The sequence below is a fragment of the Photinus pyralis genome, unplaced genomic scaffold (genome assembly GCF_008802855.1).
Source record: "Photinus pyralis isolate 1611_PpyrPB1 unplaced genomic scaffold, Ppyr1.3 Ppyr1.4_LG5, whole genome shotgun sequence".
Classification (NCBI taxonomy): Eukaryota; Metazoa; Arthropoda; class Insecta; order Coleoptera; family Lampyridae; genus Photinus; species Photinus pyralis.
This window is the reverse complement of record NW_022170596.1, coordinates 1707467-1735433: the sequence shown is the minus strand read 5'-3', so window position 1 is coordinate 1735433 and position 27967 is coordinate 1707467. Positions and strand designations below refer to the sequence as shown.

Genomic DNA, 27967 nt, shown 5'->3' with positions numbered 1-27967 from the left:
ATACTTCGTTTTACTATTTTTGAATACTTTACGCCCAAGGCTAAGGGTTTTATTAAGTAATTTAAGGGACGATCGATTTTATTTGTCCATAATTGACAAACATATATACAACATACAAAATAAAAAAAACAACCGACAGTCTTTCTAATACAAAGCCGCGTCGTTACACAGATTTCGGGAACAAATCTCGCAGTCACGTTGGTTTGAGGCGGGACATCCACTGCCGACACAATCTCTGATAGTACGTTGAGTATTGGTCTGAACGTACATAATGCAGTTGCCACTGCAATACGTGGTGTCCGAGGTTGCCGATTGGAGTGTTTTGCAGTAGTGATTCGTACTGTTGCAATAGTAGCACTCTGTCCCTGTTTATTGTTATCAATTATGTAATGTCAGTTTCAGATAAATTGAGCAAACTTACCCACAACCACGGCGCCACAGAGAAGAACGGTAGCTAACAGAACTTTGAAATACATGTTTCAGAATAACTAAACGGTATAGTGCCGATCGTCGAATTTATACCCGTGGATGAAGGATACAATTTAAAAATAGATCATAATTTTATGATCAAAACACTTACTTAAAACTGATGAAGATAGCAGATAAAACACTCTAGATTTGAATTACATACACCGCATACACGCGGATGAAACAAACATAAACAAAATCGCAACATTTCCGAAAAATCTGTAGGTCCCTCTGAATGGTATATGCATTCAATATAAGTCATTGAAGTACGAGGCTCCATTTGGGCCGAGTACCTTAATTTCCGAGTCAAATAGTGTCATTTTACTGACGAGTTTTGTATTAAATTTTACCCAAAATAGTATTTTAATATCAAATTTCAATTTTCATACAGAACTTTTGATTAATGTCAATCTGTCAGTGATGACAGGAGTCATTATAGACTTGACCAATGTGACAGGTGCGGCCGGAAAAGTCGTTTTACTGCCTCTTGTCATGGAAACCAAAATTTCCTGAGATAAAGTAGGCATGAAAATGAAGGGTTCATGACGTTTTTGATGGGTAAGTTGGGATCAAATTACTCCCTAATTTTGTATAAACCTTTACAAGGCGCTAAAAATATATTACGTATCATTTACTACAGCGTTTCTAATCTGCAAATAGAAAAATATAATCGATCAGTAATAGACACAATCCCGAACTTCAAAACACTTGGATATTGATATAACTGATAATCCCCTGACAAATATTATGTATTTCTCAATAAAATTGATCAAAACAACTTCATAAAAAAATGATTAAAATATACCGTAAGTTTGATTAATTCTTAGGGGACAACAAACTAGGGATGGCCAATTTTTGTCACTCCAACAAATCCCCACTAGGAAATTCAAATCACTCCACACAAATACAAATTTATCGCAACAAAATGACACACATCGGCAAATTCAAAAATTCAAATCTCCCAGACAATTTCAAACTTACCGCCACAAAATGGCGCAACCAATCACAACACAGCACGTCTGACGTCATAAAAAAGTGGAGATGATGGCAGATTGATTTCTACTAGTAATAGCACGCGAGTGTCTCTAATAGGTAAAGGTTAGATAAAGGTGACCAAGAGAAACGCAGAGTAATAAAGAAACGGAATTGTCAAAAAAAAAATTTCAAATAGAATGATGTATGTATAGGGTGGTTCAAATTCGTGACCCACCTAGGATACTGCAATATTACATACTGTAGCAAATATTTCATAAATCCCGGTACAAATCGAAGCGCCATGAAAGATGAGTCATCGGCGAAGGCGGATATGGCGCAATCATTCCGAGAGAACTAACGCGATTATTGTTGAACATTCCGAAGCGTTCTAAGAGCATTCTAGAACAATTGTTCTTTGCTATATAAGCAAACGGAATTGCGTTTTCATTTTCAGTCAGTTCCAACATCGACGGCTTGAGTTATATTATGAATCATGAGTGATAAATAATAATTAATTTAACCCATTTTAAGATTGTTATAAATTTATTGTGAATTATTTGTAAATAAATAAACGACGTAATTAAATTTACGTTATTACTATACTAGTACTAGTCAATGTATATACTGTATCCATGGGGATTTCCGAAACCATAGAAGATACGATGATGGTTAAATCAGAGAAAAGATGCGCAATTAAAGAGGTATTATGATGATTTAAAGAAAAAATAAGAAAATTCCGATTACTCCCGTAGATATGCCAGAAAAACCGCCATTTTTCTGGCATTATTTGCACAGATACAGAAGAAATTGAAAATACTTTCACGTTGCCATTATTTGAGCTATACAAGACACCGTTGAGAGATTTCCAACACAACGTTTCGTTTCGAAGAAATCATCATCAAGTTTATTTTTGTATATGACTCGTACAAAAAGTACACACTGTATTGAGTAGTATTTTTTAGGTTGATCTATTGTATATTTTAGGTTTATATAGGTAAAAAATATCAAAAAACTTTTTGTGCAAATGTCAACCATAGATAGTTGTGCATCTACAAAAACCATTTTTGAATGTACAGGGTGGCCAACTAAGAATGTGAGGTACTGTATCTGAGAATCTATCCATCGCAGAGGCTTGCGGTAAAAAACTTTATTACTAAAAACGGCCACGAGCAAAACCTGGAAAATATTTTTAAGTTTTTGAAATGACTGCTAGGGGGCGTAACTGCAATCTGGAATCTAAAAAACTGATGTTTCTGTGAATTCCGCTACATTAACCTAACAAAAAAATGTCCGGTCTTTGAAGTTGACGATAATCTGAACAATTTTTGTTTGACAATTTTTCCTGTATCTCTAAAAATGAAGTGGTGGGGGGTATTCAAAGGTTTCCGTAAAGAACACCCTGTCTCATGGAAACGGCTACGCCGATTTAAACAAACTCGGGTTCGTTCAAAAGAGCTCTTCGTCAGCTACAAATATTATACTATTTGAAGTTTTGTTAGTTTCACATATCACCGCTTGAGGGCTTTTTTCGACATTCTGACAGAAATGGTTAATTTTCTCAAAAAAATTAAATGCATTGGTTCGCGAAAACAGCATCTTGATATCTTGAGATTTATATATATATATATATTTTTATATCGTGGTGGCCAGCATTTCGGGCATTTACGGCGGCATTAAAAGCTTCCTTTTTTAAATTGATCCACCTTAGGGGCACAAATTATATAATAAAAATAATTCCGGAAAAATTCGCTTAAAAAAATAAAATTTTGAGGGTATAAAATTTTCTTTGGCCTAAATTTTAGTTTAGGAACAAGATATCGAGATGAGGTTTTCGCGAGCTTGTTTAGGAATCATTTAGCTACTTTTTCATAAAAAAAATCGAACCAACGCATTTAATTTTTTTGAAATTAATCATTTCTGTCCGAATGTCGAAAAAAGCCCTCAAGCGGCGATATGTGAAACTAACAAAACTTCAAATATTATAATATTTGTAGCCGAAGAATATCTCTTTTCAATTAACCCGAGTTTGTTAAAATCGGCTCAGCCGTTTCGAAGATACAAGGTGTTCTTTACGGAAACCTTTGAATATCCCCCACCACTTCATTTTTAGAGATACAGATACAGGAAAAATTGTCAAACAAAAAAGGTTCAGATTATCGTCAACTTCAAAGATCGGACATTTTTTTGTTAGGTTAATATAGCGGAATTCACAGAAAAACCATTTTTTTAGATTCCAGATTGCAGTTACGCCCCCTAGCGGACATTGCAGAAACTTAAAAATATTTTCCAGGTTTTTCTCGTGGCCGTTTTAGCAATAATTTTTTTTACCGCAAGTCTCTACGATGGACAAGTTCCCAGATACAGTACCTCGCATTCTTATTTGGTGTCCCATTTTTACGGTATCAATAGACAACTGATTTTTTTAAATAGAACACCCTGTATATTTTTAGTTGTTTTGATGTCATTTTTTAACCTCTGTATGGAAACCTATTCACTTTTTGGTTTTTTGTCAATGTGGCCAAATTATTAATTTTGTTCCGAACAATTTCCCATAAGCAAGGCCCACTTTGATAAATCGTAGCGATCTTTAAAGTTAAGAAATACATTTCATCAATGAAGTTAATGAACACTTTGGTAATGAGAAAGTTGGATTTAGTGATACAGGGTGTTCACAAAAAAATAGTAAAGATTTCTAATTACAAAGTGTTATAACTATTTTTTTTCAAATGGAACTACAACTATTTTATTTCTTTATTCCAGTGGTGCTCAAACGGTCGATCGCGAATGCTTTTTGAGTCGATCTCGAGAAAAATTTGCGATTTTCAGAGCAGACCTACACATCTACATTGACTTAAAAAGAATGGAGGCGGCGACACCAGGCATATGTCAAAGTATCAAGTATCAAATACTGAATATCCTAAAAAATACGGGGTTTTGGCACAGAGTGCCCCTTACAAAAATTGAAGAGCATACAACAGACTATTGAAGAGAGAAATAAAATAGTGGTAGTTTCATTTGAAAAAAAAATAGTTATGGCACTTCGAAATATGGAAATTTTGCTTTTTTTTGTGAACATCCTGTATCACTAATTCAACTTTCTCATTACCAAAATGTTGCCTTTTATTAGTGGGCGTGTCTTATAGAGAATTATTCGGAAAAAATTAATAATTTGGTAAAAATATACAGGGTGTTCCGTTAACAAAATTTAGTTGTCTATTGACACCGTAAGAATGGGTCACTCTGTACATTTAAAAATAATTTCTGTAGATCTATAGTTCGCATTTGTACAAAAGGTTTTTTGATGACCAGGTATGAGCTAGGAAAGACCGACGCACTGTTGCAGGACAATGTTCCATATAAATACGAGGGTTGTCCAGAAAGTAACATACGTTTTGAAATAAAAAATTGTAAAGAAAATCTTTTATTATATACATTTGTACATGTGTGCCACGCTATGATAAGCCTCAATATGAAAAATAAGCTAAGAGTGTAGCTTCCAAATGTATATAATAAAAATTGTTTCTTACACTCATTCACTTGACTTGACATTGAATACAGTTTCCAACTTCGGTTTTTTTGTGTCGTACCATCGTTGTATTCGTAATCAAAAAATCCCTTTCGACTCGGGTGGAGGACACTTCCAACAACTACTGTGAATAATTTGGATTCTTTATTTTGTTAGGTTTCCCTTGTCATTTAAGATTTTGAATTTGACTAAATAAATCGCGATTCTTAAAATAAAATTGTCAGTTCTAACCCCGTACGGACGTCACTGGTGAAAATTTAAAAAAATCTTTTACGTCAAAAAGGCTCCTTAATGATGAAATTTTTTTCTTAAAATTTTAACACCCTGTAACTCAAAAACCAAGAGGTTTAGGACATATGTTGATATAAACTTTTCTCCTTAAACTCAATCGAGAATTCACACCCTGTATTATCGACACTCAATTAATTAACACCGTGTATATATCACTCTTAACTTTCGTAATTATGAACCGATTTCGACCAAACTTTAAGGGTTGGTGTCAATCATAAATATCACGGTCAAGTTCGTGAATCAGCCATTTTCGCCATATTGGAACAAAATGGCGGACAAGAAATTTACATAGATCTTTTATACATAAATCTACCTACACCTGATTGGTCTAGCTAGCCGAAAGGGATTTTTTATTACGAATAAAACGATGTAGGACACAAAAAAAACAAAAGTTGGAAACTGTTGGTTTCAACAGGATGGTGCACTTGCGCACAATGCCCAAATCGTGCAAGAATATATATGGGACAAATTTTCTGGAAAATGGCTATATAAAATTTAAAAAGTAATTCGAAGCCTTATGCGTATTTAAGGCAGGGAATGTTTAATGTTGGTGTAATGTTTTGGAGGTTTTCCCCTACTCGGTTATAAACAATATTACCTACCTAGATCATTATCAGATACGATTTCTACATATTGACAATTATATTATTTAAATAATGCTCCCAACAACTTTCTCATTTCTCCGACGGAATTTTGGGACATTTTTTGGTAACGAAAATTGCATAATTCATTTATTGTGCTATACGCGTATTTCTGCATCATGATGTATAACAAAAGTTAGGATTTTCCGTGTCGTCATTTTTACAGCGATTGATATTGAATGCGAAGTACATATCATTGACGTAAAGGCCAGAAAGTTTAATAACGTCACGGCTCGTCATTGACTCTTCTGCATTCTCGTGAAAGTGTCCGTTTTTAGGTTACCGCTTTCTCTCTGTTGAGCTTTTAGTCGCAAGTAAAACGGTAACGTGTGCGTACGTTCACAAAGTGTCGTTTCGTTTACAGGATGAAGATCGCTTTAGTGTTGTTCTGTTCGATTCTCTTGCGATCGAGTTATCAACAATGTCTGACGCACAACGATCTAAAACCGCCGCATCCCTCAGGACGTCTCCTGCTGTACTCTGGACAGCAGGAGTTCTCGTTGGCGCTTCTGCAGGCGATTAACAAAGTCACTCCGAGCGGAAACATTTTCTTCTCGCCGTATTCTACGTATCACGCATTGTTAATCGCGTACTTTCTTTCGTCCCATCACACGGAGAAATTCCTGAGAAAGACTCTTAGACTGGATTCTAGTCAGGTAAGCGCGTCATTGAGTTGTGTAATAAATATGTCGCCTGTTTTTATTCCAATTACTAAGAAGGTTATCTGAAAATGTATCCTAAACAGATACGCTCGAACCGATTACATTTGAATTTGGCGACATCTATCGGCGGACGCGCGTACTAAATTTGAATCTTCCAGGACAAAGCGGATTTGTTCAGCGCCTACAAGTTGGACCGATTCACCACCACCATGCGCGCCCTCAACAGTTCGTACGAGTTCACAAACGCCAATCGCATTTACGTGGCCCAACAAATTAGATTGCGCGACTGCGTCACCAACGTCTTCGCCGAGGAGCTGTTCCAAAAGGACTTCAAGTCCAATCCGGAAAGGGCGCGAACCGAAATAAACGCCTGGGTCGAGCAACACACGCACGACATGATCAAGGACTTGCTCCCCGCCGGAACGATCGACGCCGCCACGAACCTGGTGCTTGTAAACGCCGCCTACTTCAAGGGCCAATGGGAAAGCAAATTTGACCCGAAGGATACGAAACCGGAGGTCTTCTTCATATCGCCCTCGAAACAGATTATCGTCGACATGATGCACATCGAAACCGGCTTCAACTACGGTAATACCTAAAATTAAGCTCCGCCCCTAGCTGTACCCCACATTACAGATGTCTCCGAAACACTAATGGCCCACATTCTCGAGATGCCCTACGAAGGTGACGACATCAGCATGTACATCCTCCTCCCCCCGTTCTCAAAGGAGGACGGCGTAGAGACCGTGCTCAAACGGCTCACGCTCGACACCTTCCGAAGCGTCGTCAACGAGTCGATGATCGCCCGACAGGTCAAGGTCTCCCTGCCGAAGTTCCGGTTGGAGCACACCGTCGAACTGACACCGGTAAGCCCCCTTCTACCCCCCTTAAGCTCTTAACTCTCGCACCGCTTATTTCCGACCTCTATCGCACTCACTGTGTAGATCCTCGGAACGCTGGGCGTTCAAAATTTCTTCGAACAAGTCGCCGACTTCAGCGCGCTAACGGGACGGCGCGACCTGTCGGTCGGCGCCGGCATACACAAGGCGAAAATCGAGATTAACGAGGAGGGCACCAGGGCAGCGGCCGCCACCGCCATCTTCTCCTGGAGGATGCTGAGCTCGCGTCCCGAGGTGCCGATCGAGTTTAAATGCGATAGACCCTTCGTGTTCGTGATCTACAATAAAATGATGCACACGATACTGTTTATGGGTGTATATAGACGACCTGAATAGTCTTCCGTTTTTCTATACGCTTCCTAAGGGGCCAACACATTTTTTTTTTTAAATGGTTATAGCTCGGTGAGTGGATCAACTAGTGATGTAAAATTTTTTGATTTTTTTGAAAAATGTCTCGTTTCCAACGACACCACACACAAAACATTTTTTCTACTAGTAATTTAATTAACAAAAAAAATTAAAAATAAGAGTAATTTTTTTATGTTATTTGGTTATTTTGTTAATGCTAAGCGAAAATTCAGAATTTTTCAGTAGAAAAAGAAAATAAATGCGCAAATGGTAATTTTAAATTATTTTTATTGCGAAGAAAACTCAATAATATAAAATATAATAAACAGAGATATTACGATATTAATAATAGTATATATAAAATATATTATAATATAAAAAACAAAAACAAACACGAATCGGAATGTTTTTTAGGCATTTTTTTTTATACTTCCCCCACTGCTGGAAAGTACTTGAATTTCGCGGGAAATTTGAAAATGTTTACATCACTAGGATCAACCCATTAGAAATGCAACATATCACGTTGGCCTTTTAGGAGAACTAATTTTCTTTTTCTCTCACTCTACTGTTATAATTTATTTAAGCCTGTAAGATTGTAAATAAATAAACTTTCCTATTAACACTTTTGAGGTGTCGGTTCTTTTAACTATAGCAGCCGTTTCTAATCGAGCCGCCTTTGTAGGTACTCGAAAAGATCGGCGTCGGAGATTTGTTCCAGTCGACGGCGAATTTCTCGGTGCTGACCGACGAGAAGGTGTCGCTGGGACGGGGACTGCACAAGGCGAGGATCGAGGTTACGGAGGAGGGTACGAAAGCGGCGGCGGCCACGGTGCTTTTTACGTTTAGGTCGAGCAGACCTTTGGAGCCGGCGATATTTAATTGTAATCATCCGTTCGTTTATCTTATATACAGTAAGGTCGAGCAAGCGATTTTGTTTACGGGCATATTTAGGAGACCGTATTAGCTTTTCGTTATAGGTACTTAGTTATTTATTTATTTGAAATTGTATTACCATTTACCCCCCCCAATTAAATACAATTGACAACTTTGCATGCAATGTTGAATTGAAAAAGAAGGTATGACTCACCGAAATCTCTGGGCCATCGGAATCAAATTAGCCATCCGAGTAACCGATGGCTGTATCTAAAACGAGGAATTGTTAATAAAATGGATTATTTCTATTAAACAAATTACGTACTTGGTATTTGACCATGAGGATGTCTTTGGCGCGATGTAATCCCTTTGCCTCTCCGCCAAAACAACATCACACACAGTTTTTCGAAAATATAGCAAAATTATGACTTTAAAATCACAAACCACGGTTAAAATCACACGAAAACGAAGTTTGATTAACGTAATTTGCAAAATTTTCAAAAAAACCACACGAAGCGTTCAAACCGAGTAAAAATTCCGTTGACGCGTCACTCTACCTAGGTTAGATAAACGGCTAACAGGTGGCGCCACAATATTCCAATAGATCACATTCGTTATAAAATATCTTCAATAAATAGAATTTTTGTTTATTTATTCTTATTTCACTACTTAAAATACTAAAAAAAAAAGATTATTATCTCGCAAAATATCATAAATTACGCATACGTGTCTAACCATGACGGTCCCTTCGAAATAGTGGTCCCCGGAAGATTGACACTTTTAACTTTGGCATAGCCGCCTCTCCCAGAATTTAGTCAACTGTCGTGGGGATGTGTCCCTTGTAGGAAGTAACAGGGGTGCATCTCCACCGCTTTTGTTGCCACTGCGTTGGGCCCCGACATATGCCAAACAATGTAGTGGATCGGGGTGGTTGTGGGGTGGAGGGCGGCTAACTGAGTGTTGTCCGACCCGAAAGGTGGTGGAGATGCACCCTTTTGGCCACTGGAATATCTGCATTAGAAGGAGCTGTACTTCTTCATGATGATAGCCTCTCCCCTGTCCATTAATTTCCGATGCCTGCATCCAGCTTTGATCTCATTTCCTTCTTTCAGAGCTGGGCAGAATACTTTCAAAAAGTATTTGAATAGTAAATACTTTAGACAAATCAAAAGCATTTCAATACTAAATACTTTTACGTCCAACACAAGCAAATACTAAATACAGATACTTTGAAAAGTATTCAAATACTTTCAAAAATAAGTATTCAAATACTTTAGAATGTATTCGAATACTTTCACAAGTATTCTATTACTATCAAAGATATTCAAATACTATAAAAAGTATTCGAATACTTTGAAAAGTATTTTATTAGATTAATTTGAAAAGTATTCAAATACTTGTCACTCAAATACATTAAAAATTTAAAATAGTACTAGATAAAAGTCTTAATACTACTTAAAAAATGTCAAGTTATACTTTGTATGGAGGCAACTAACATGGAAGAACAGCGTTTTATGCACTGAATGTAGTCCCTTTTCCTGAGCTGAGGTTAGCTTTTTTTATATTTCTATTATAAACAAATTTAAGCGGAGTAAAAGCGTATTATTGTTATTATATTGTTATATAGGGGGTACCAGAACCTGTCTTATGTCAGTTATATCCTTAAGAATACGTGTACCAGTTTTCAAAGCGATCGTACGTCGTGCACATGACACGTACACCTTTCTGAAATTAATTCTAGCGATTTTGAAACAGATCCTTTTTTGTCCGCCCGTCTGTCCGTGTGCATGATTACATGTTTAGAAACGTGCGATCGCTTTGAAAATTGATATAAGTACATGGTCTTAAGGATATAAGAAAGGTGTCTATGTTTTTATGTTACGTAGACTATCGGGTCAAAAAGTTTCACTCCAGGATCGTTCTGTATTCAGTTGTATCAGATTTTTATATTTGATTTTGTGATAATGGAAACTTCCCCTAAAAATTTCTAAATAGTTCTCAAATATTTGAATAGGTACCTAACTTAAAAGTATTCAAATACTTTGCTAAGTATTCGAATACTAAAAATTTGCGAAAGTATTTGAGTTACAAATACAAATACTGCTTCCATAAAAGTATTTAATTACAAAGTATTTGAATACTAAAAAGTATTTACAAAATCGAATACTGCCCAGATCTGTCTTCTTTCTTGTTTCCCCCTTCCTTTTTGTTGTCCTCTCCGTGCCACCCTGTCTATTTCCTCCTTCTCTTTCTCTTGGCTGCATGTACTAATCTCTGATTCTTCCTCCACCTTCAGTGCACACGTCTGCTTTCTTTCTTCATTTTGTGTTTGTCCCACTCTTCCCATCCCTTTATGGAAACCCTCGCCTACTTTGTGCATACTAAGGTGCACAGTAGTAAGAGGCTGCCCCCAAGGTGGGGTGCTAGCTACCACCACTTACTGTGGAGCTTGTAAACAGCATCCTCTGTCGCCTCAATGACAGTGGCCGATGATAGAGGCTACTATACGCTGGGGTATGGGTATGATGATATGTCTAGACTAATAACCGGTAAATTTGATGCTATGTAATCGAAGAATGGTGTATTATACATCGACCCCTTGTCCATCAACCCGACAAAAACAGCTTGGTTACTGTAAAATTACCTGTAGCTTGGGTAAGCGCCTCCGGATGTAATTTTGGTGCTAAGGCAATAATACTAGACTTCTCTACCTATGGTATATAATGTACTATTTTTTATAGTAGATAATAAATTGACATTTTAATAGGTTTGAATAAGTAGGCTCTTTAACCGTGAGGGTAGATAAAGTAAAACAGATGATTATGAATTCCAATGACATCTGTCATTCTTATTTTAAATGAGACGCGAAGTACGATATAAAATGACGTTCACAACATATGACAATGCTGTGTCTATGGAAATGATTGCAGAAAACTAACCATCTAGTGAAAGTAACACTTACTTACTATTTGAAATATGTATGAGAAATATGAGGTACTTTGGGACATAAGAAAAGACCTTTTTTTTATTGCGGTTATTTTATAGTGAATTACATTTATACTACTTATATTGTTATTGTCGCAGTAGCAATTCCAAAGACTTTAACACCAAAACGAACCAGCTTTTCCACTTACAGTTGCAACTGCAAACAACTTAATAACTCAATACACCAAGGCCCAGCGCAGGGTTTACTAAGTGGAAAATGATGTTAGATACTAGATAGGCGCCATGCGAGAGAAGCCTTCAAAGGACCACCCCGTAGCCTGGCGCGTTTTTGCACAGGGCTAGCAAGAAAGAACCTGAGGTTACTCGTGGGCATACTTTCTGAGCACTGCACACTATACCAATCAAGAGTGGGATTTTGCAGCTATCGCTAACCCGTTGCACATTTTGCCCAAAAGCATCTTGGTCGGACATGGGAGTCGCCTCCCCTTCCAGCATCCTTAGGTTCATCTCACGTGTAGGATGGCTTACAATATCCAAGCTCTTACGACTTCCGTTATCCCGATGTCTGGCTGAAGAGGGCCAGAAAACCCTTAGCATCCCGCCTTCGGTATCCCTCGGGGTGTCGGAGGAATGAAACACGATGTCCATGAACCTAGCAGAGTAAGGTCAGCAGAACACAATCAAACATATTGCATAATTAGGTGCTAATTAAGTGTCCTATTCCCGAATTAAATGCTCCTTTTTTTTTAAATTGTTACATAATTAAAAAAAGGAGCATTTAATTCGGGAATAGGACACTTAATTAGCACCTAATTATAGTTAGTTCACTTTTCATTTTCTTGGGTTTTTAAGGTAGTGCTCTGCTGAGTTCATATGAACCTGGCAGAACATGTCATAGTTTAAAAAAAAGGAGCATGTAATTCGGGAATAGGGCACTTAATTAGCACCTAATTTGCACCTAATTATAGTTAGTTCACTTTTCATTTTCTTGGGTTTTTAAGGTAGTGACTGAGTTCATATGAACCTGCGGCAGAACATGTAGTAATTTAAAAAAAAGGAGCATTTAATTCGGGGATAGGGCACCTAATTTGCACCTAATTATAGTTAGTTCACTTTTCATTTTCTTGGGTTTTTAAGGTAGTGCTCTGGTGAGTTCATATGAACCTGGCAGAACATGTAATAATTTAAAAAAAGGAGCATTTAATTCGGGGATAGGGCACCTAATTATGCAATATGTTTGATTGTGTTCTGCTGACCTTGCTCTGCTAGGTTAATGGACATTGAAACACGTTGACCTTTTTCTTTTGAACCTTCTCATTAATAGCCTTTCTGAGTTTTCTAAACACCTCCTTCGAGCCTTGTCGATGCACCTTTAGAATCTGATCGACGTCTACTTTCAACCCCCCTCCTAGCTCTTACGACGCTCCCTTCGAGTTTTCTCGACGCGTCTTTCGAACCTTTTCCCCGTCATCTTCGTTTTTAAGTTTTCTCGACGTCTTTTATCTTTCTCTGTTTCTAGCCTTGTCGATGCTGTCTATTTCACGCCTCCCCTTTCTGCATTTCCCCACGCTGTCTTCGTGCATTCTCAACTTCGCCTTCGAACTTTTTGGCCGCATCCTTCGAGGCTTATCGACGTCTCAACGCTTGTGTAGCGTCGTGACGCCTGGAGCTCTGTTCACGCCTTCTTCGAGTCCTTACACCATCACTTTCTAGCTTTCGCGACGTCTCCTTTCTAACTGTCCCGACCCCTTCTTCGACACCGAACGCATTCTCTCAAGTCTCGAAATCTTCTTTTAGCTTTCGTGGCATCTCCTTCGAGCCTTCTCGTCACCGCTTGCGAGCTTCCTTGACTCCGTTTTTTAGTCTTATCGTCTTCGCACCTACTTCGTACCTCCTTTCCGCCACTTCCCAGCCGTTTCGAAGGTCTTCTTCGGGATTATTCGGAAGCCTTCTTGACGCTTGTCTTGTCAGCGTCATATTTAAACTTTCTTCTCGACGTCAGATTTTACTCTTTACGCTCCTTTTGAGCCTCTTCGACGCCTCCTTAAGACTTTCTCGACGCTTCTAATTCTCGCAACGCCTCTTTCGAGCCTTCTCGATGCCTGTTCCACGACGCTTTTCTGTATTCGTCTCGACGCCTTATTATTTATTTTTTCCCGTAGTCATTCTTTAAGATATAAGGTGTGCTGCCTAACCGTAGGGGCATATCACCACAATACGGACAACTTGCACCACTTTGGTGCTATTATAATTGAATTTAGTTATAAATGCTATTACTATATTTATTATCCAATTTGATGGAGAATTCCCATTTATAATCATTTACACAAGTCCGTCGTTGTCTTTCGCTCAAGTGTATGTTGGGTTGCCTACATAGTTGCTTATTGATAAAAGAAGGGCCCTTAAAATTCTGAGCGTACTATTTATTCTGTGTATTGAAAAAAACAAGAACACTTTCTTTACAAATGGACACGTTGCAAATCTTCTACAAATTGGTCCAGATTCAAGATAACGCAGATACCTTATCTTTATTTTATAGGACATTTGTAATAGACCAATTAAGATTACACCCATTCTATTAAAATTACTACGTATTTTATAAAACAAGGTCAAGGTATTGTTTTATTTACAGTTGCCAAGGACCAATGCAACTGGGAAGTTATAATAAATTTCCCCACTTAATATCATAATTGAAATTCCTATGTCACGGGAACAAACTTAATTAGTAGGTACCGTAATTGGTTAGGGAATTACCTACATGCTTAATTAAGTAGTCCGAACCTGCCCACGTGTGGGCGCTATCGATAAAATTTACCTGGAGCCTGTCTGAAGTGGAAAGCTATCTTGTCTGACGTGACGTCCGCCACGACGCGCAATCATACGATTTAACGTCACGCGTCACGTGGCTGTGACACATAGCCACACACCTGCATAACCCCACGAGAAAATCAATAAAAATGTGTGAAAATTGAATGTGATTGTTGTAAATAAAGGATGCGAGAATATGTCCGTTATGTTTGTATAATTCGCGATGAGTTGTGAAGGTGACGTTTGCGCCACGTTTAACTTTATTGGCGACGGCGAGGGCGACCACGTTCAGCCAGTTCATTTCGCCTTCCGAGTCCTGACGTAGTGAGCTTTTGCAGAAGAATCGGGGCTCTATATTTTTGTATTTATGTTCCTCGCAGTATGTTAGGTAAGTACGGTCCTGTTTGTGTGTGTTTTTTGGGGGGTTAATTTTGAATCCTGCTGTGGTCTCACAAAAAAAGTGATTGGCTAACAATATTTTGAGGTTATGTGATTTTGGGGGTGCAAACATTTAAATGTCAACTAGACAGAAATTTACGTAATAATATTTACATTTCGATAAGAGTCCTTTCCGAAGATATTATCGCTTATCTGCATTTTAGATTTTCATACATCAGGTGGGACCGAAACTAATCCGTCAGTAATCATGTCACGGAAGCGTACCAGAAGCCGGTCCGAGGACAACATCTACGAAAGCCGTACGAAAATGCAGCCCATTATGGTATGTTACATTTTATTATTTGAAGAAATTGGGGTACTGAAAAGCGGCCGATATTAATTTATTCGGCCTTGAACTAATCTAGATAGTCTACCAATGATAAACTTCGCTTACCTTTTCGTCTATCTCAGGGGATACCACGCTTTACAGGTTTATTCATTGCTTATGTTAAATAAATTGGGGGCGCATTATATTACAAAGTGTTAATCGTGCCATATTGTGTTCTGACCATAGCAGTATAAGCCCAGCAGATTTAAGGTAATGTAGCACAATATTTGCTTGATCGTTTCTTTTAGTTTCGTTCTGTTCGCTTTAATTTCTTCTCTTTCTATACGTTCTGTTTGTGCTACTTTCGATGTGGAGTTCCGTGAACGAACTTTACCAAATTTCGTTGGCTTTGACCTCTACATCGGTTTAAACCGGTTTGCTTGTTATGCATGTCGCTAATCTCACTGTGCCAGTTTTTCCGAGCTTCTCGCTAATATGCCAACGAGGGGAATACCACTTAACTTACATATACTGGTACAAAGACTATGGACTGTACAAACAAAATTTATTATGGGTGAGTCAACGAAGGATTTGTCGAGTTATGCTTTTGTACGATAATATGGTAGGTAGCATAAAAATTTGCATATTTTTAAAAGTAGGGGGCTGAAAAGATAAATTTTTTTAAATGGGACGCCCTGTATATTGTAGTTTCATTAATAAGGTCCGATACCTACATATCTGCAATGGTTTTATTGGATTTCTATATACAATTTGGGAAATCAAGTTATCCATAAAATAAGAAAAACAAATAAAAATAAACAAAAACATTGGATTTAAAATAATTTTTTGTTTAAATAAGTTAATAGATCTGTGTTGTTTTGGGCGAGGCCAAGGGCTATCCAAATAAAGATTGTTTTTTTGTAGTTTATAAAATTTGTTTTTTCTTGCATTTAGCTCATAAATAATTATCAAGATAACGAAGAAACCGTTTGTTTTTTTAAAGAGATACTTTTTCAGTCCAACTTCTCCCCTACAACCTGGCACGATTAGATTTTAAGTGCAACGTTTTGGTTTTTTGAAACCATCATCACCTTCATTTTTTGAATACGAACATGCATTCTTTCTGAAAAAATCCATGTACGTAGAAGTTAGAAGAATGAAGGGTAGTATAATACATAATAATTAATATTTTTAATTTTTGGTGTGGCATAAGTGCTAATGGTTTTAAGCATACACCTCGTTTAAGAATATTTTGTTTTTTATTGTTTAGTTTTTTTTCCTTTAATAAGGTTAAGTGGAAGAGCAGACTGCAGTACTGAACTTTGCCTTTAATTTGGATGTAGTGGCATAAATGTTTCTTCTATTTTTTGAACAATAAAGGCAGTTTTATTATTTTTTCCTCACTTTTGTGGAGTTATATCAGTAGACGGGTGTTAACACCAGGTTATTATTATTATTATTATTAATAATAAAACGTGATGTTTAAAGATATTCCGGTTACACGGTCATCTTATCATTGATGCGTCCTCACGGCGATTTCTCAGGTTAATCTGAAAATGCAAAACAATGAAAGAGATTTCTGTTGGTCAATTTTTATTTTATTTTAATATTAAATTTTTCGAGAAATTTTTTTTTAATTTAATTTTTTTTTGTGTCCCTTTACACGGCCCATCCTATCGTCGGTGCGTCCCCGCGCCGTTAGGTTATGTTGAAATTGCAAAACAGCGCTTTTTTAACAATGATTTTTTTTGGTTATGGAATGTGACCATCGTCCCCTGTCCTTTTTTTTTGGAAATGGAATTAATTGGAATGGGTAGGATCTTCCTGCTCTTTTGGTTTTTTTTTAATGGAATTAATTGGAATGCGTGGGATTTTTGTCTCCTTGGATTTCTTTTTTTGAAACAGGATTAATTGGGATGATTTTTTGGATTTTTTTGAAATGGAATAACAATAGGCGTGCGGTAATTCGGCACACTTAGTAGTCCGACATTTGCTTTTGTTTCATAGCCACCTTATTTTTTGTGTAAATTTTGCTTTATTGTCAATTTTAGTATGGTAGCATTTAGTAATTATTGCGACACATGTATTTTGTTTATAATGACAAGCACTTTCGCAATACAAAATGAAGAATGCAGTTCTGTATAAAGTTGATCCAAAAACTAGATTTCTGGATACAACTGAAGGGGACATAATTAAAACAAAACATCAGCAAATTTTGTTTTTTTCCTGTTTTTACTTACAAATCAGCATTCGATTCGGTCTCCGCCTATACTTTGTATCTGTTATGGCTAGGGTTTAAGACACTGTCCAGTGTGGGACAGAGATGGAGCGATGAGTAAGACATGGCTACCTACTGCATAATGTTTAGTCACGAATTTAATACAAGTGGATAGCTTCAAAGAAGGAACAGAATTCAAAAACCAAAATTCTAAATTCTAGAGTTCAAATATTACATACAGCGAAATTTAAAATTCTATATTTAAACAAAAAGATAAGAAAGTTCCGGGACATGATAAGATAAATAATGTTATGCGAATTAAAACATAAGAACTACGAGGAAAGTCAATAATAAACAATTACCTCAGTGGCCGGAAAACTCTGTTAAAAAGTAAATTTCATGCATTCACAAGCAAATTAAGTGTTGTCCGCAAGGATCTTTGGGCCAACTATGCGGAATATAGTTCTTAATTCAAGAGAAATTCCAAAAAAAATATTTCTGAAAATTTTTTACAAAATTTGGATTTATGGTGCTATACAGGGTGTTAATACTAAGTCATTACAACTTTTCTTAGTTCCAATTTTTGATTTAGTGCCCTGGTTCGAAGTTATTGGCGTTCTTTTGTTTTCCGAAAAATCTAAACTCCCTTATGTTAAGGACTATTGAAAGAAAACAAAAATTTTTAGCTCTCTAAAACATTTGTATTTACAATTATTTTTTAAATAATAAAATAGCGATCGATCAAAAATTTCAAACAACCACCATCGATTTTTGAAAGTAAAACATTTATAAAATCCCTACCCTATACTACAACATTTGTCCTAAACATTTTTTTTTTCACCCTGTATAAGGATAAATTAGAAAAAAAATGGAAATGGGCACAAAACATTCACCAAAAATAAGAGTAAAAAATAAAAATCGTCAAGAATATAAAATTATGTGGATGTAACTTTCGCAGAAAAATTGGGATTAAATGGTCACAATTCGAAGTCAATTATTTAAATAAATATTTATCTGAGTATTTGCGCTTCGGAAAATATTAAATACTTGTAGTACGCAAAATGCTCTTGTTCATATTAAATGGTGACTATTTCACTATCAAAAATTATTATATACAGGGTGTCCAAAGAAATAAAACTATTTGGGGTCTGCATTTTTACACTATGTATCTTCTCAAATATTTGACGGATATTTACAAAACCATGAAAATACATTTTACTGATGCGCAAAAAAAAATTACCCTCATTTGATGGCTATTTTAACAAAAAAAAGATTCTGAAAATCTATAGACACCTTGCCAAGTGATATGCCAGCCTACTGAACGCAATACTTGGTCAAGTGGTCGAATTGAGCCAAATATGATTTATTTTTTTTTCAAAACTTGAATATACGGGGTGTGTCTAAAAGAAGGTCGAATATTTTAGCTGGCTATAGTACTCTTGAAAAGAAACAAAAAATCCGCAAATTAAATGTTTCAGAGCTAGAGTTGATTTTGTAGCTTCATTTAAATATTTTTGTATTCGAACGAATAGAGCTCTCGCCACAAATTTGAACAAACTGTACTGACGTTTGACAGTAGGGATTGTTAAAACCGCAACTATGTAAAAGACAACACTGACTGTACAAGTGGTTTCCCCCTCGTTTACCAAATACGAATTTGTTATTCTTCCTTTTACGTTTCAGTCTGTCTATCAACAAGCGCCGTTCAGCGACGAACCGGAGGCGATTAAGTTGCTAAACGCCTGCAACTACAAACTTAAAATAACAAAAGAGATCGCGGTGAGCGGCAGAGCTCCGCGCGCTGTACGCATCTATGCGGACGGCGCCTACGATCTATTTCACGAGGGCCACGCCAAACAACTGCAGCAGGCCAAGAATCTGTGCCCAAATGCGTACTTGATAGTCGGAGGTAAGGGGAACATAGCGAGGCAAAGAATTTTACCGCACTATAGCACTGCCAGTTGACCAGGTTATTTGAAATTTTCTAATTGAAACTAATTTAGTGATGCATGGGGTAATTAGCACCAATTAACATATCTGTCAATGTGACACATTTATCTGTCCCATTAGAACTAAGGGATAATTAGTATGAATTAATTAATCATTTTATTACAATTGATAAATGGAACGTGACTATTAGGGTTAATTAATTTTTTACAGAACTCTGATGGATAATTTATAATTAACAAATTGGTATATCATATAATTCCAAATTTTAGTCGGTGCATTAATTAATTAACTTGAACAATAATTCAATTGATTAGTTACAATGATGGTATAGCAAACAAATCGTTTTTGTGAGGGGCGAGGAAGGGAAATTTCAGGTCATTTCCGATTTTTCAGACGTGGAGCAGAAGAAAAAGGGTTTAAGAAGATTAGGCGGTTAGGAAATAATACACTCTTCGGAGATCGGCATAGTATTTAATTTGAATATTGTTGCTTTGGCTTCTGTATTTTTATTATCGTTCGTGTGCGAAGAAAAAATTGATATTGTCAATTGGTGTAGTGCCGGTAACAGTTTTAAGGATTAAAATATAATTAATATGATAGCCAGATCTTCATTTGTTTTAAGAAGTTATTTTGGTTGCATAAAATTAGGTGCCCTTCAGAAGAAATGTAATTTAAAAGTAGGTATAGGGAAATGCACATAAATCCCTATGTCTACTTCTTAATTAATATCACGTTTTAATATTGTAGCATACGCAACACGTCATACGTGTATTGTGTATTGCCTACTTTTAATTTGAATTTTCGATGCAACATGGCGGCTGAGCTATTATTGTCGCCACTGTCTCTCTAGAGTCACTGTAGCATGAACTGTCTCTCATTAGATAATTAATATGATGCGTCAATTAGTGCTAATTGGCAAGGCAGATATTTCTAATTGACCGTCAAATTGTCAATTAGCCATAATTGGGTTATTTAATATTTTTTTAAATAAAAAAGCTACACTATATTGAATTGAAATTGTTTTTTTTTAAATTAAGTTTTTCTTCTGTGATTTTCAGTGTATCTCTGCTATAAGTGATGATAGAAAATTCTCTGCTGGTATGAACACATAAGTAACAAACCGTTAACATTTTGTTTTCAGTTTGCAGCGATGACATGCTACACAAGCTGAAAGGGCTAACCGTTCTCAACGAAAATGAAAGGTACGAAGCGGTGCGCCACTGTCGATACGTCGACGAGGTCGTCAGAGACGCCCCCTGGGTGGTCACGGACGACTTCTTAGAGGCGCACAAGATCGATTTCGTCGCGCACGACGATTTGCCGTACGCGTGCGGCGACACCTCCGACATCTACGCGACCTTAAAGGCGAAAGGCATGTTTCTGGCGACGAACCGAACTGAAGGCGTTTCCACGTCGGAGATCGTCGCGCGTATAGTTCGCGATTACGACGAGTACGCGCGGCGCAATCTCGAGCGCGGTTACTCGGCGAAGGATTTAAATATCTCCTACCTGAAGGAGAAGCGAATTCGATTCAAACGAAAAATGCACGAACTGAGAGACAAGGGGAAGAACGTCATCGGCAGCATCGGCGAGAGGACGGACGATATGATCTCGAAATGGGAAGAAAAATCCAAGGATTTCGTCGAAAGCTTCCTCGGGCGGTTCGGCAAAGAGAAATTGACGAATATTTGGAAGGAGTCGAAGAATAAAATTTTAAACGCATTCAGTCCGCCCGGATCGCCGGGGAATAGCACGGATAGTTCTGTTAATGGCGATATTTCAGAAGATGAAGAGTATAAAGTTGCTCCGAAGGCGAAACGAGCACGAATTTATTCTTAACTACATTTAATTATGCGTTGTTAATGAACGTTAATAAATAGCGCTGAAGGTTAGGGTTTCAGTTCCATACTTCTTAATTGGAGAATTTATCAGGCGTCTGGCAGTGTTGCCATATTTATGAGAATTTAGCGTACTGAATAAAGTCTAAAGATGTGAGGGAGTTTTGTTTGCTGTTCATGAACCCGCCCCCTTTGCATTTGGTAGCCAGAAGAGACCTTGCACAATTTTCAGGTATATTTTCGACTGTCCGTCGGTGAAACTATGTTTGAAATTTTTGTTTCTGTTATTATTTACATATCCTTTTAAATGCAATTGTTTTATTTTGTATTTCCCTTGTAAATCTCCCCTTAATCCTTTGTAAATTACATGCGAACATGTTGTTTAATAATTTGTCACCTCTAAAAAGAGAATAAGGGGTAGTGTACCTGTACACCTCTTAATTGAACACCCCCTGGTACAGCTGCCTTAGCAAACTGTAATAAAATGTGATGTTTTCATGTTTAACATACCTTAACTGCCTGTCATCAGTGTGTTTTTTTAAAATTCCGGAATGTGACATTCCAGAATTACATTGGAATCGCCGTTAGTAATTTTTTTATTATGGAATGTGACTTTTTTAAAATTATTCCGGAATGTTGCTTTTTTATCATTCCGGAATTACATTGGAATCGCCTTTTTTAATTTTTTTATTACGTGACGCAGCTTTTTTTTAAAAATTCCGGAATTTTTAATTTTTTTTGATTCCGGAATGTGGCTTTTTATCATTCCGGAATTACAATGGAATCGCCTTTTTATTTATTTATTTATTTTGCCTTTATTTTTGAGTGGGCGGGGTTTCAGCCAAGGCTGCTCTACCAACCCAACCCACTATACATTTACAAATATCCATGCCCGAACCCGGATTCGAACCAGGGACCCTAGCACCACAGTCCAGTTTCAACTGAACTGCGCCACACGAGCCGGCCTTTTTCATTTTGTTATTACGGAATGTGGCTTTTTAAAAAATTATTCCGGAATGTTGCTTTTTTGTCATTCCGGAATTACATTGGAATCGCCTTTTTTAATTTTTTTGTTACGTACCGCAGCTTTTTTAAAAATTCGGGAGTTGGAATCGCTTTTTTAAATTTTTTTTTGACTCCGGAATGTGGCTTTTTATCATTCTGGAATTACAATGGAATCACCTTTTTAATTTTTTGTATTACGGAGTGTGGCTTTTTTTAAATCATTCTGGAATTATATCGGAATCGCTTTTTTCATAAATTTTTTTAACTTTCGGAGTGCATCCGAATGTGGCTTTTTTTAGAATCATTTCGAAATCACATCGGAATCGCCTTTTTTAATTTTTTATTACGTAACGCAGCTTTTTTAAAAATTCGGGAAATGGAATCGTTTTTTTTAATTTTTTTTTATTCCGGCATGTGGCTTTTTATCATTCCGGAATTACAATGGAATCGTCTTTTTAATTTTTTGTATTACGGAGTGTGGCTTTTTTTAAATCACTTTGGAATTATATCGGAATCGCTTTTTTTCATAAATTTTTTTAACTTTCAGAGTGCATCGGAATGTGACTTTTTTTTAAATCATTCCGAAATCGCATCGTGATAGCGTTTTTTAGTTAATTTATATTTTATTCCGGAATGTGGCTTTTTTAAATCATTTCGGAATTACATTGGAGTCGAAATGTTTTTGCCAAAATCCGGAATACTTTTTTTCATCTGAATGCTCTTTTGTTTTTTTTTCACTGGAATGTTTTTTATATATTTTTTGATTCTGGAACACATCGGAATGTTTTTTTAAAATTCCGGAATGTGGCTTTTTTGCCATTCCGGAGTTACATTAGAATTTTAATTTTTTTAAATTCCGGATTGTGGATTTTTTAAAAATCTCCGGAATTACATTGGAATCGCCTTTTTTAATTTTAATTTTTTAAATTCCGGAATGCAGAGGAATGTGGCCGTTTTAAATCATTCCGGAGTGCATCAAAATGTGACTATTTTATAATCATTCCGAAATTACATTGGAATCGCGTTTTTTAATTAATTTATGGCTTGAATTTTTGAATTATTCTGGAATGTGGCTTTTTAAATAATCATTCTGGAATTATATTGAAATTGCCTTTTTTAATTTTAAATTCTTTTTTCTTACGAAATGCATCTGAATGTCGATTTTTTAACATCATTCTGGAATGACATCGGAACTTGATTTGTATTTTATTCCTGAATGCATCGGAATGTGACTTTTTAATCTTTCCGGAATTACATTGGAATCGCCTTTTTTAATTTTAATTTTTTTAATTCCGGATGTCATCGGAATGTGGCCGTTTTAAATCATTCCGGAGTGCATCAAAATGTGACTATTTTATAAACATTCCGAAATTACATTGTAATCGCGTTTTTTATAATTAATTTATGGCTTGAATTTTTGGATTATTCTGGAATGTGGCTTTTTTCAAAATCATTCTGGAATTAACATTGAAATTGCCTTTTTTATTTTTAAATTCTTTTTTCTTGCGGAATGCATCTGAATGTGGATTTTTTAACATCATTCTGGAATTACATCGGAATCGCGTTTTTTTAATTTAATTTGTATTTTATTCCGGAATGCATAGGAATGTGACTTTTTACTCATTCCGGAATTCCATCGGAATCGCGGTTTTTTACTTAGTTTGTATTTTATTCCGGAATGCATCGGAATGTAGCTTTTTAATCTTTCCGGAATTACATCAGACTCGAACATAGATTATAGGGGTCCTGTTTGCTGAGAAAAATACTCAATTTTGGGACTTTCGGAATGTAATTCCCAAATAAAACATTTTGAATTCTTGCATTTTTTAGCGTCACCCATGGAAGCGAAACTTTGTTGAAATCCATCTGAGCGCACTATAACACCCGAAGGGAGGGTCTTAGCTTTTTGAAACTTGTTCTTTTGGGTCCCTAATCCTATTGGAGTTGGGGTCAAAAAGTGAACATATGACACACAGTGGGTATATGTTTTTGATGTACTTTTGAAACTGTAATATTTCTTGTTTGCAAAATTGCGCACAATTTTTTTGTTATAAATAATTTTGTGGTCCAATAACGATTAATTGACGGATGTTTGATAAATGTTATGTAGGTATAAATTCAATTATTCGTGGAATTGCGGTAGGTATCCAATTGTGGCCTCTAATAGGAAACAAATTACAGTATAATGTCAATTAGCTTGGCCTATTTTATGACGCATTACATTTTTGCGATCTAGTAATAAAATAAATTTGCCTAATGATGAGACACTTTTGGATTTACCCAAAAAATTACGGTTAATTGGGGGACCAATTGTTCCTTTGGGATTTGCGACGAAAATTATTAAAACGTGTCACAAAACAATGCGTTTAATGCTGTGATATGGCGACCTTCATTTAATAATTGGCAGGTTTATTGATTTCCGTCATTGATAGTTGAGATTGAATTTAGTTTTAGTGTGACTATGTAAATGCATTGTTTAAGTGTAAATGGAAATTCACGTGAGTGACATAGTGAAGGATCTTCAGGTGCGTCAATCCGCTAATTTTATGCGCATAATAAAAAAAGAAATTTCGTACGTGGGCATCAAGCCCAAAAATTTGATAGGAAACCATCCCTACTGGGAATAGTAGTAAATTTTCGTGATGGGTGTACCACAAAGGTCAAATTTAGGACCTCTGCTATTGCCCTGAAATTATGTCAAGCTAATCCTCTAGTTTTCTGAAGTGGCCCTATTATCTCTGTTGTTTCCTTATGTCGTTCCAGAGTTTTCTCTTGGTCGCTTAAAATTTTTTCCCCCAGAATTTCTCGATACCCTCAAAATTTTAATATTTTTCTACAATTTCCTCCAGGTTTGTCCTTTCCCTGTATTGTAGTCTTATTGAACTAAAGCTTAATGTTCACTAGCACTTTCACGTAAAAACTTTCAGCGTTTAGCTCAGTGGGTCTTGAACTTTTTCGACCTGGCATCTGTTTAGGCTTGCCTTATAAATAAGAGCAGATAAGGAGTTTTCCATACCTGAACTTCGCCTTTTGTGTGTATTTTTTTCTTTCTCCTTTATTCTTCTTGTTATGTTGATATTTTGTGTCCAATAAATTATTATTTATTAAAATTTCATTTACCTAGCGAAAAAACTCATTTTTGCAAAAAAAATTCCGTTCATAATAATTCCGCAACCCTTGCATTGATAAGACCTTTTTCGTGTAGCTGAGTGGAAAGTAAGATTCCAACAATTTGAGGTTTTGATATGCATATTATACATGATATACTCAAATACACCCAAAAATAAAGGCAAAAAAATAAATAAATAAATATACAATTTATTTTGGTTTTATTTGGTTTATTTTTAAGTGGGCGGGGTCTCCGCCAGAGGTCTACCAATCCAACCTACTATATATTTTTCCTGTTACCTGTCTGCCTTTTTGTACAACAAGGTTCCACATGTTTATCGGTTGCTACCTCTGCAACCATTTAAAAGGAAAATTAAAAATCTTGTGAAACGAGATTCACTCTTAGCTGGCTAAACAGTGCTTCTCAATTAATACTAATGTTAATGTTTTCCTCTATAACACGAATTTTTTTTTGTATTAGTACAACCAATCTGTATTAGTTTAATGTTTTTTTTTTGTGTCATTTATTTCGTGCTGGTTAGGAAAATTCAAAAAACCCAATCTAGTAATTTAAACCAAGTGACTAATTAAATGTGGCTTTTTTAAAAATAAGTCCGAAATCACATTGGAATCGCGTTTTTTAGTTGATTTGTGTTTTATTCCGGAATGTGGCTTTTTTAAATCATTTCGGAATTACATTGGAATCAAAATGTTTTTGTCAAAATCTGGAATACTTTTTTTCATTTGAATGCTCTTTTTGTTTTTTTTCACTGGAATTTTTTTTATATATTTTTTGATTCTAGACTAATTAATGGTTTTATTTTATTAAAGTTTTATTTGAGAAGAATATTTAATTTTTAGAATTTCATCTTTGAGACATTTGAAAAAATAAATAATCACAGGGAGGCAAAGGCTCGGGGAGGGCCCAGAACACCCATTATTTTGTAATTAAAAGTCGACTTTCTATGAATTTAGGGGCAAGACTTATAGTCTGCTTTATTTTCAAAATCCCATTTCAGAGTTCTCCTTAAAATATGGGATAAATTAAAATCCACGCCAGCATTTAAAACCCCTTCGAGATAATGTGGGGCGAAAAATGGCACCGTGTTGCCACTTGCGAAACGCGATAATCATTTGCTATTAACAACCGAATACTAGTTTTGTATTTGTTTTAGTCAATCTGTACATCAGCCCCCTTCAGTGACGACCCGATCGCCATAAGGATCCTACACCAATGCGACTACAGCAAACGAATCACCTTGGACATGGCGAAAAGTGGCAACGCAGGCCGTCCCGTCCGAGTTTACGCGGACGGAATCTACGACCTGTTCCATCAGGGTCACGCTCGCCAGCTAATGCAGGCGAAAAGCCTCTTTCCGAACGTATACCTGATAGTCGGCGGTAATTCGGTGAGCGATCCGTTTTGAGCCGAGTTAAACTTCTTTGTTTGCAGTGTGTAACGATTACGATACGCACAGTAGAAAAGGTAAAACTGTGATGAACGAGGACGAGCGGTACGAGGCCGTCAAGCATTGCCGTTACGTCGACGAGCTGGTGAGGGACGCGCCGTGGGAAATCGACGAGGAATACCTCGCGAGGCATAAGATCGACTTTATCGCGCACGACGATATACCGTACGGCACCGACGATTGCAACGACGTCTACGCGCCGTGGAAGGCGAAAGGGATGTTCGCCGCAACGCAAAGGACCGAAGGCGTTTCCACGTCGGATATTGTCGCGCGAATCGTTCGCGATTACGACGTTTACGTGCGGCGCAACTTGGCGCGAGGTTACTCGGCCAAGGACTTAAACATCTCGTATTTAAGCGAGAAAAAGATTAAATTGCAAAATAAAATGCACGAACTGAAAGACAAAGGGAAAAAGGTGATCGATTCGATAGGCGAGCGTAAGGACGACATAATCGCCAAGTGGGAGGAGAAATCTAGGGATTTTATTGAAAACTTCCTGCTGCTCTTTGGCAAGGAGCGTTTGACAAATATTTGGAACGAATCCAAGGATAGGATAATGAACGCGCTGAGCCCGCCGAGCTCCCCTACGCGAGAGGGGTCGCCCGTATCGAACCACTCCATGAACGGCGGTGAGTCTAGTGACATTGACGAATCCATGCAGCCTCCAAGGAAAACGTCAAGGTATGAAAGCCCATCTCCTTCTAATAGTCGACCTTCGTCTATCCATAAGTATTATAACAATGATTTTAGTGACGACGAAGATGACTTGCCTAAGTAAACGACTAGTGATTAGAACTGTATTACGCTTAATAAAATTAAAACCAAAAATAAACGAGAACCAGTTGGGTATTGCATGGAATGTAGGTAGTGACTATATGCTTGTGATGAAAATCGGTGATGTAAAAATTATTTATTTGTTTTTATATATTCATTGTGTTAGATTGAGTGAACCACATATTTTTTCACTTTTAGTACCAATAATATAGTGGGGTAGTTATTTGCAGAGTGAATTTTTGTCACCCATTTTACACGAACACTTTTTTAAAGTCTCATGTATTGCAGTGTTTATATATTTCTACATTTTTGTATTATTTATTTATAGAAAAGCGAGTAAAGGATCAGTCACGATGTAATTGTAACGCCAAAATTTAAAATGTAACAAAAATCTATATGGGAGTATACTAGTTTTATAGAAATTATTTGTTGAGCTTGTTAAATATAATTTTTAAAAACAGT

The 27967-nt window shown here is 36.6% G+C and overlaps 3 protein-coding genes and 1 long non-coding RNA gene across 5 annotated transcripts; 3 read left to right on the top strand and 1 right to left on the bottom strand.

Moving 5' to 3' along the window:
* Window positions 1-60: 60 nt before the first annotated feature.
* On the bottom strand, window positions 61-534 carry LOC116170362. Its single transcript, XR_004145219.1, has 2 exons — window positions 422-534; window positions 61-365 (listed from the first exon to the last, which is right to left on the bottom strand). It is a non-coding gene; the product is annotated as an uncharacterized LOC116170362 (long non-coding RNA).
* A 5526-nt stretch (window positions 535-6060) lies between these two features.
* On the top strand, window positions 6061-8860 carry LOC116170361 (serine protease inhibitor 88Ea-like). Of its 2 annotated transcripts, none has more exons than XM_031486699.1 (5): window positions 6061-6215; window positions 6266-6557; window positions 6722-7151; window positions 7200-7429; window positions 8493-8860. In XM_031486699.1, exons 2-5 carry the CDS (start codon window positions 6267-6269, stop codon window positions 8772-8774), a joined length of 1233 nt encoding a protein of 410 aa, XP_031342559.1. In that variant the 5' UTR covers window positions 6061-6215; window position 6266; the 3' UTR covers window positions 8775-8860. The 2 variants fall into 2 exon arrangements, with proteins under 2 accessions (XP_031342559.1, XP_031342558.1); XM_031486698.1 differs by lacking the exon at window positions 8493-8860 and adding an exon at window positions 7508-7934 and having other exon boundaries at window positions 6062-6215.
* Window positions 8861-14468: 5608 nt separating this feature from the next.
* Window positions 14469-21310, top strand: LOC116170360 (choline-phosphate cytidylyltransferase B-like). The gene is made up of 4 exons (XM_031486697.1): window positions 14469-14825; window positions 15040-15158; window positions 19045-19270; window positions 20453-21310. The coding sequence occupies exons 1-4, from the start codon at window positions 14819-14821 to the stop codon at window positions 21148-21150; spliced, it is 1050 nt and encodes a 349-aa protein (XP_031342557.1). The 5' UTR covers window positions 14469-14818; the 3' UTR covers window positions 21151-21310.
* A 3064-nt stretch (window positions 21311-24374) lies between these two features.
* On the top strand, window positions 24375-27965 carry LOC116170359 (choline-phosphate cytidylyltransferase A-like). Its single transcript, XM_031486696.1, has 3 exons — window positions 24375-24679; window positions 26438-26663; window positions 26716-27965. Exons 1-3 carry the CDS (start codon window positions 24641-24643, stop codon window positions 27507-27509), a joined length of 1059 nt encoding a protein of 352 aa, XP_031342556.1. The 5' UTR covers window positions 24375-24640; the 3' UTR covers window positions 27510-27965.
* Window positions 27966-27967: the final 2 nt, after the last annotated feature.

Excerpts from the sequence above, each read along its gene's own strand:
- LOC116170360 (XM_031486697.1), top strand. Across the intron at positions 15,159-19,044 it reads CGAAAATGCAGCCCATTATG|TCTGTCTATCAACAAGCGCC; the intron begins GTATGTTACATT and ends TTTACGTTTCAG. Across the intron at positions 19,271-20,452 it reads TGCGTACTTGATAGTCGGAG|TTTGCAGCGATGACATGCTA; the intron begins GTAAGGGGAACA and ends TTTTGTTTTCAG.
- LOC116170359 (XM_031486696.1), top strand. The coding sequence starts at position 24,641 with ATGGAAATTCACGTGAGTGACATAGTGAAGGATCTTCAG. Across the intron at positions 24,680-26,437 it reads ACATAGTGAAGGATCTTCAG|TCAATCTGTACATCAGCCCC; the intron begins GTGCGTCAATCC and ends TATTTGTTTTAG. Across the intron at positions 26,664-26,715 it reads CGTATACCTGATAGTCGGCG|TGTGTAACGATTACGATACG; the intron begins GTAATTCGGTGA and ends CTTTGTTTGCAG.
- LOC116170361 (XM_031486698.1), top strand. The coding sequence starts at position 6,267 with ATGAAGATCGCTTTAGTGTTGTTCTGTTCGATTCTCTTGCGATCGAGT. Across the intron at positions 7,152-7,199 it reads CGAAACCGGCTTCAACTACG|ATGTCTCCGAAACACTAATG; the intron begins GTAATACCTAAA and ends CCCACATTACAG. Across the intron at positions 7,430-7,507 it reads ACACCGTCGAACTGACACCG|ATCCTCGGAACGCTGGGCGT; the intron begins GTAAGCCCCCTT and ends CTCACTGTGTAG.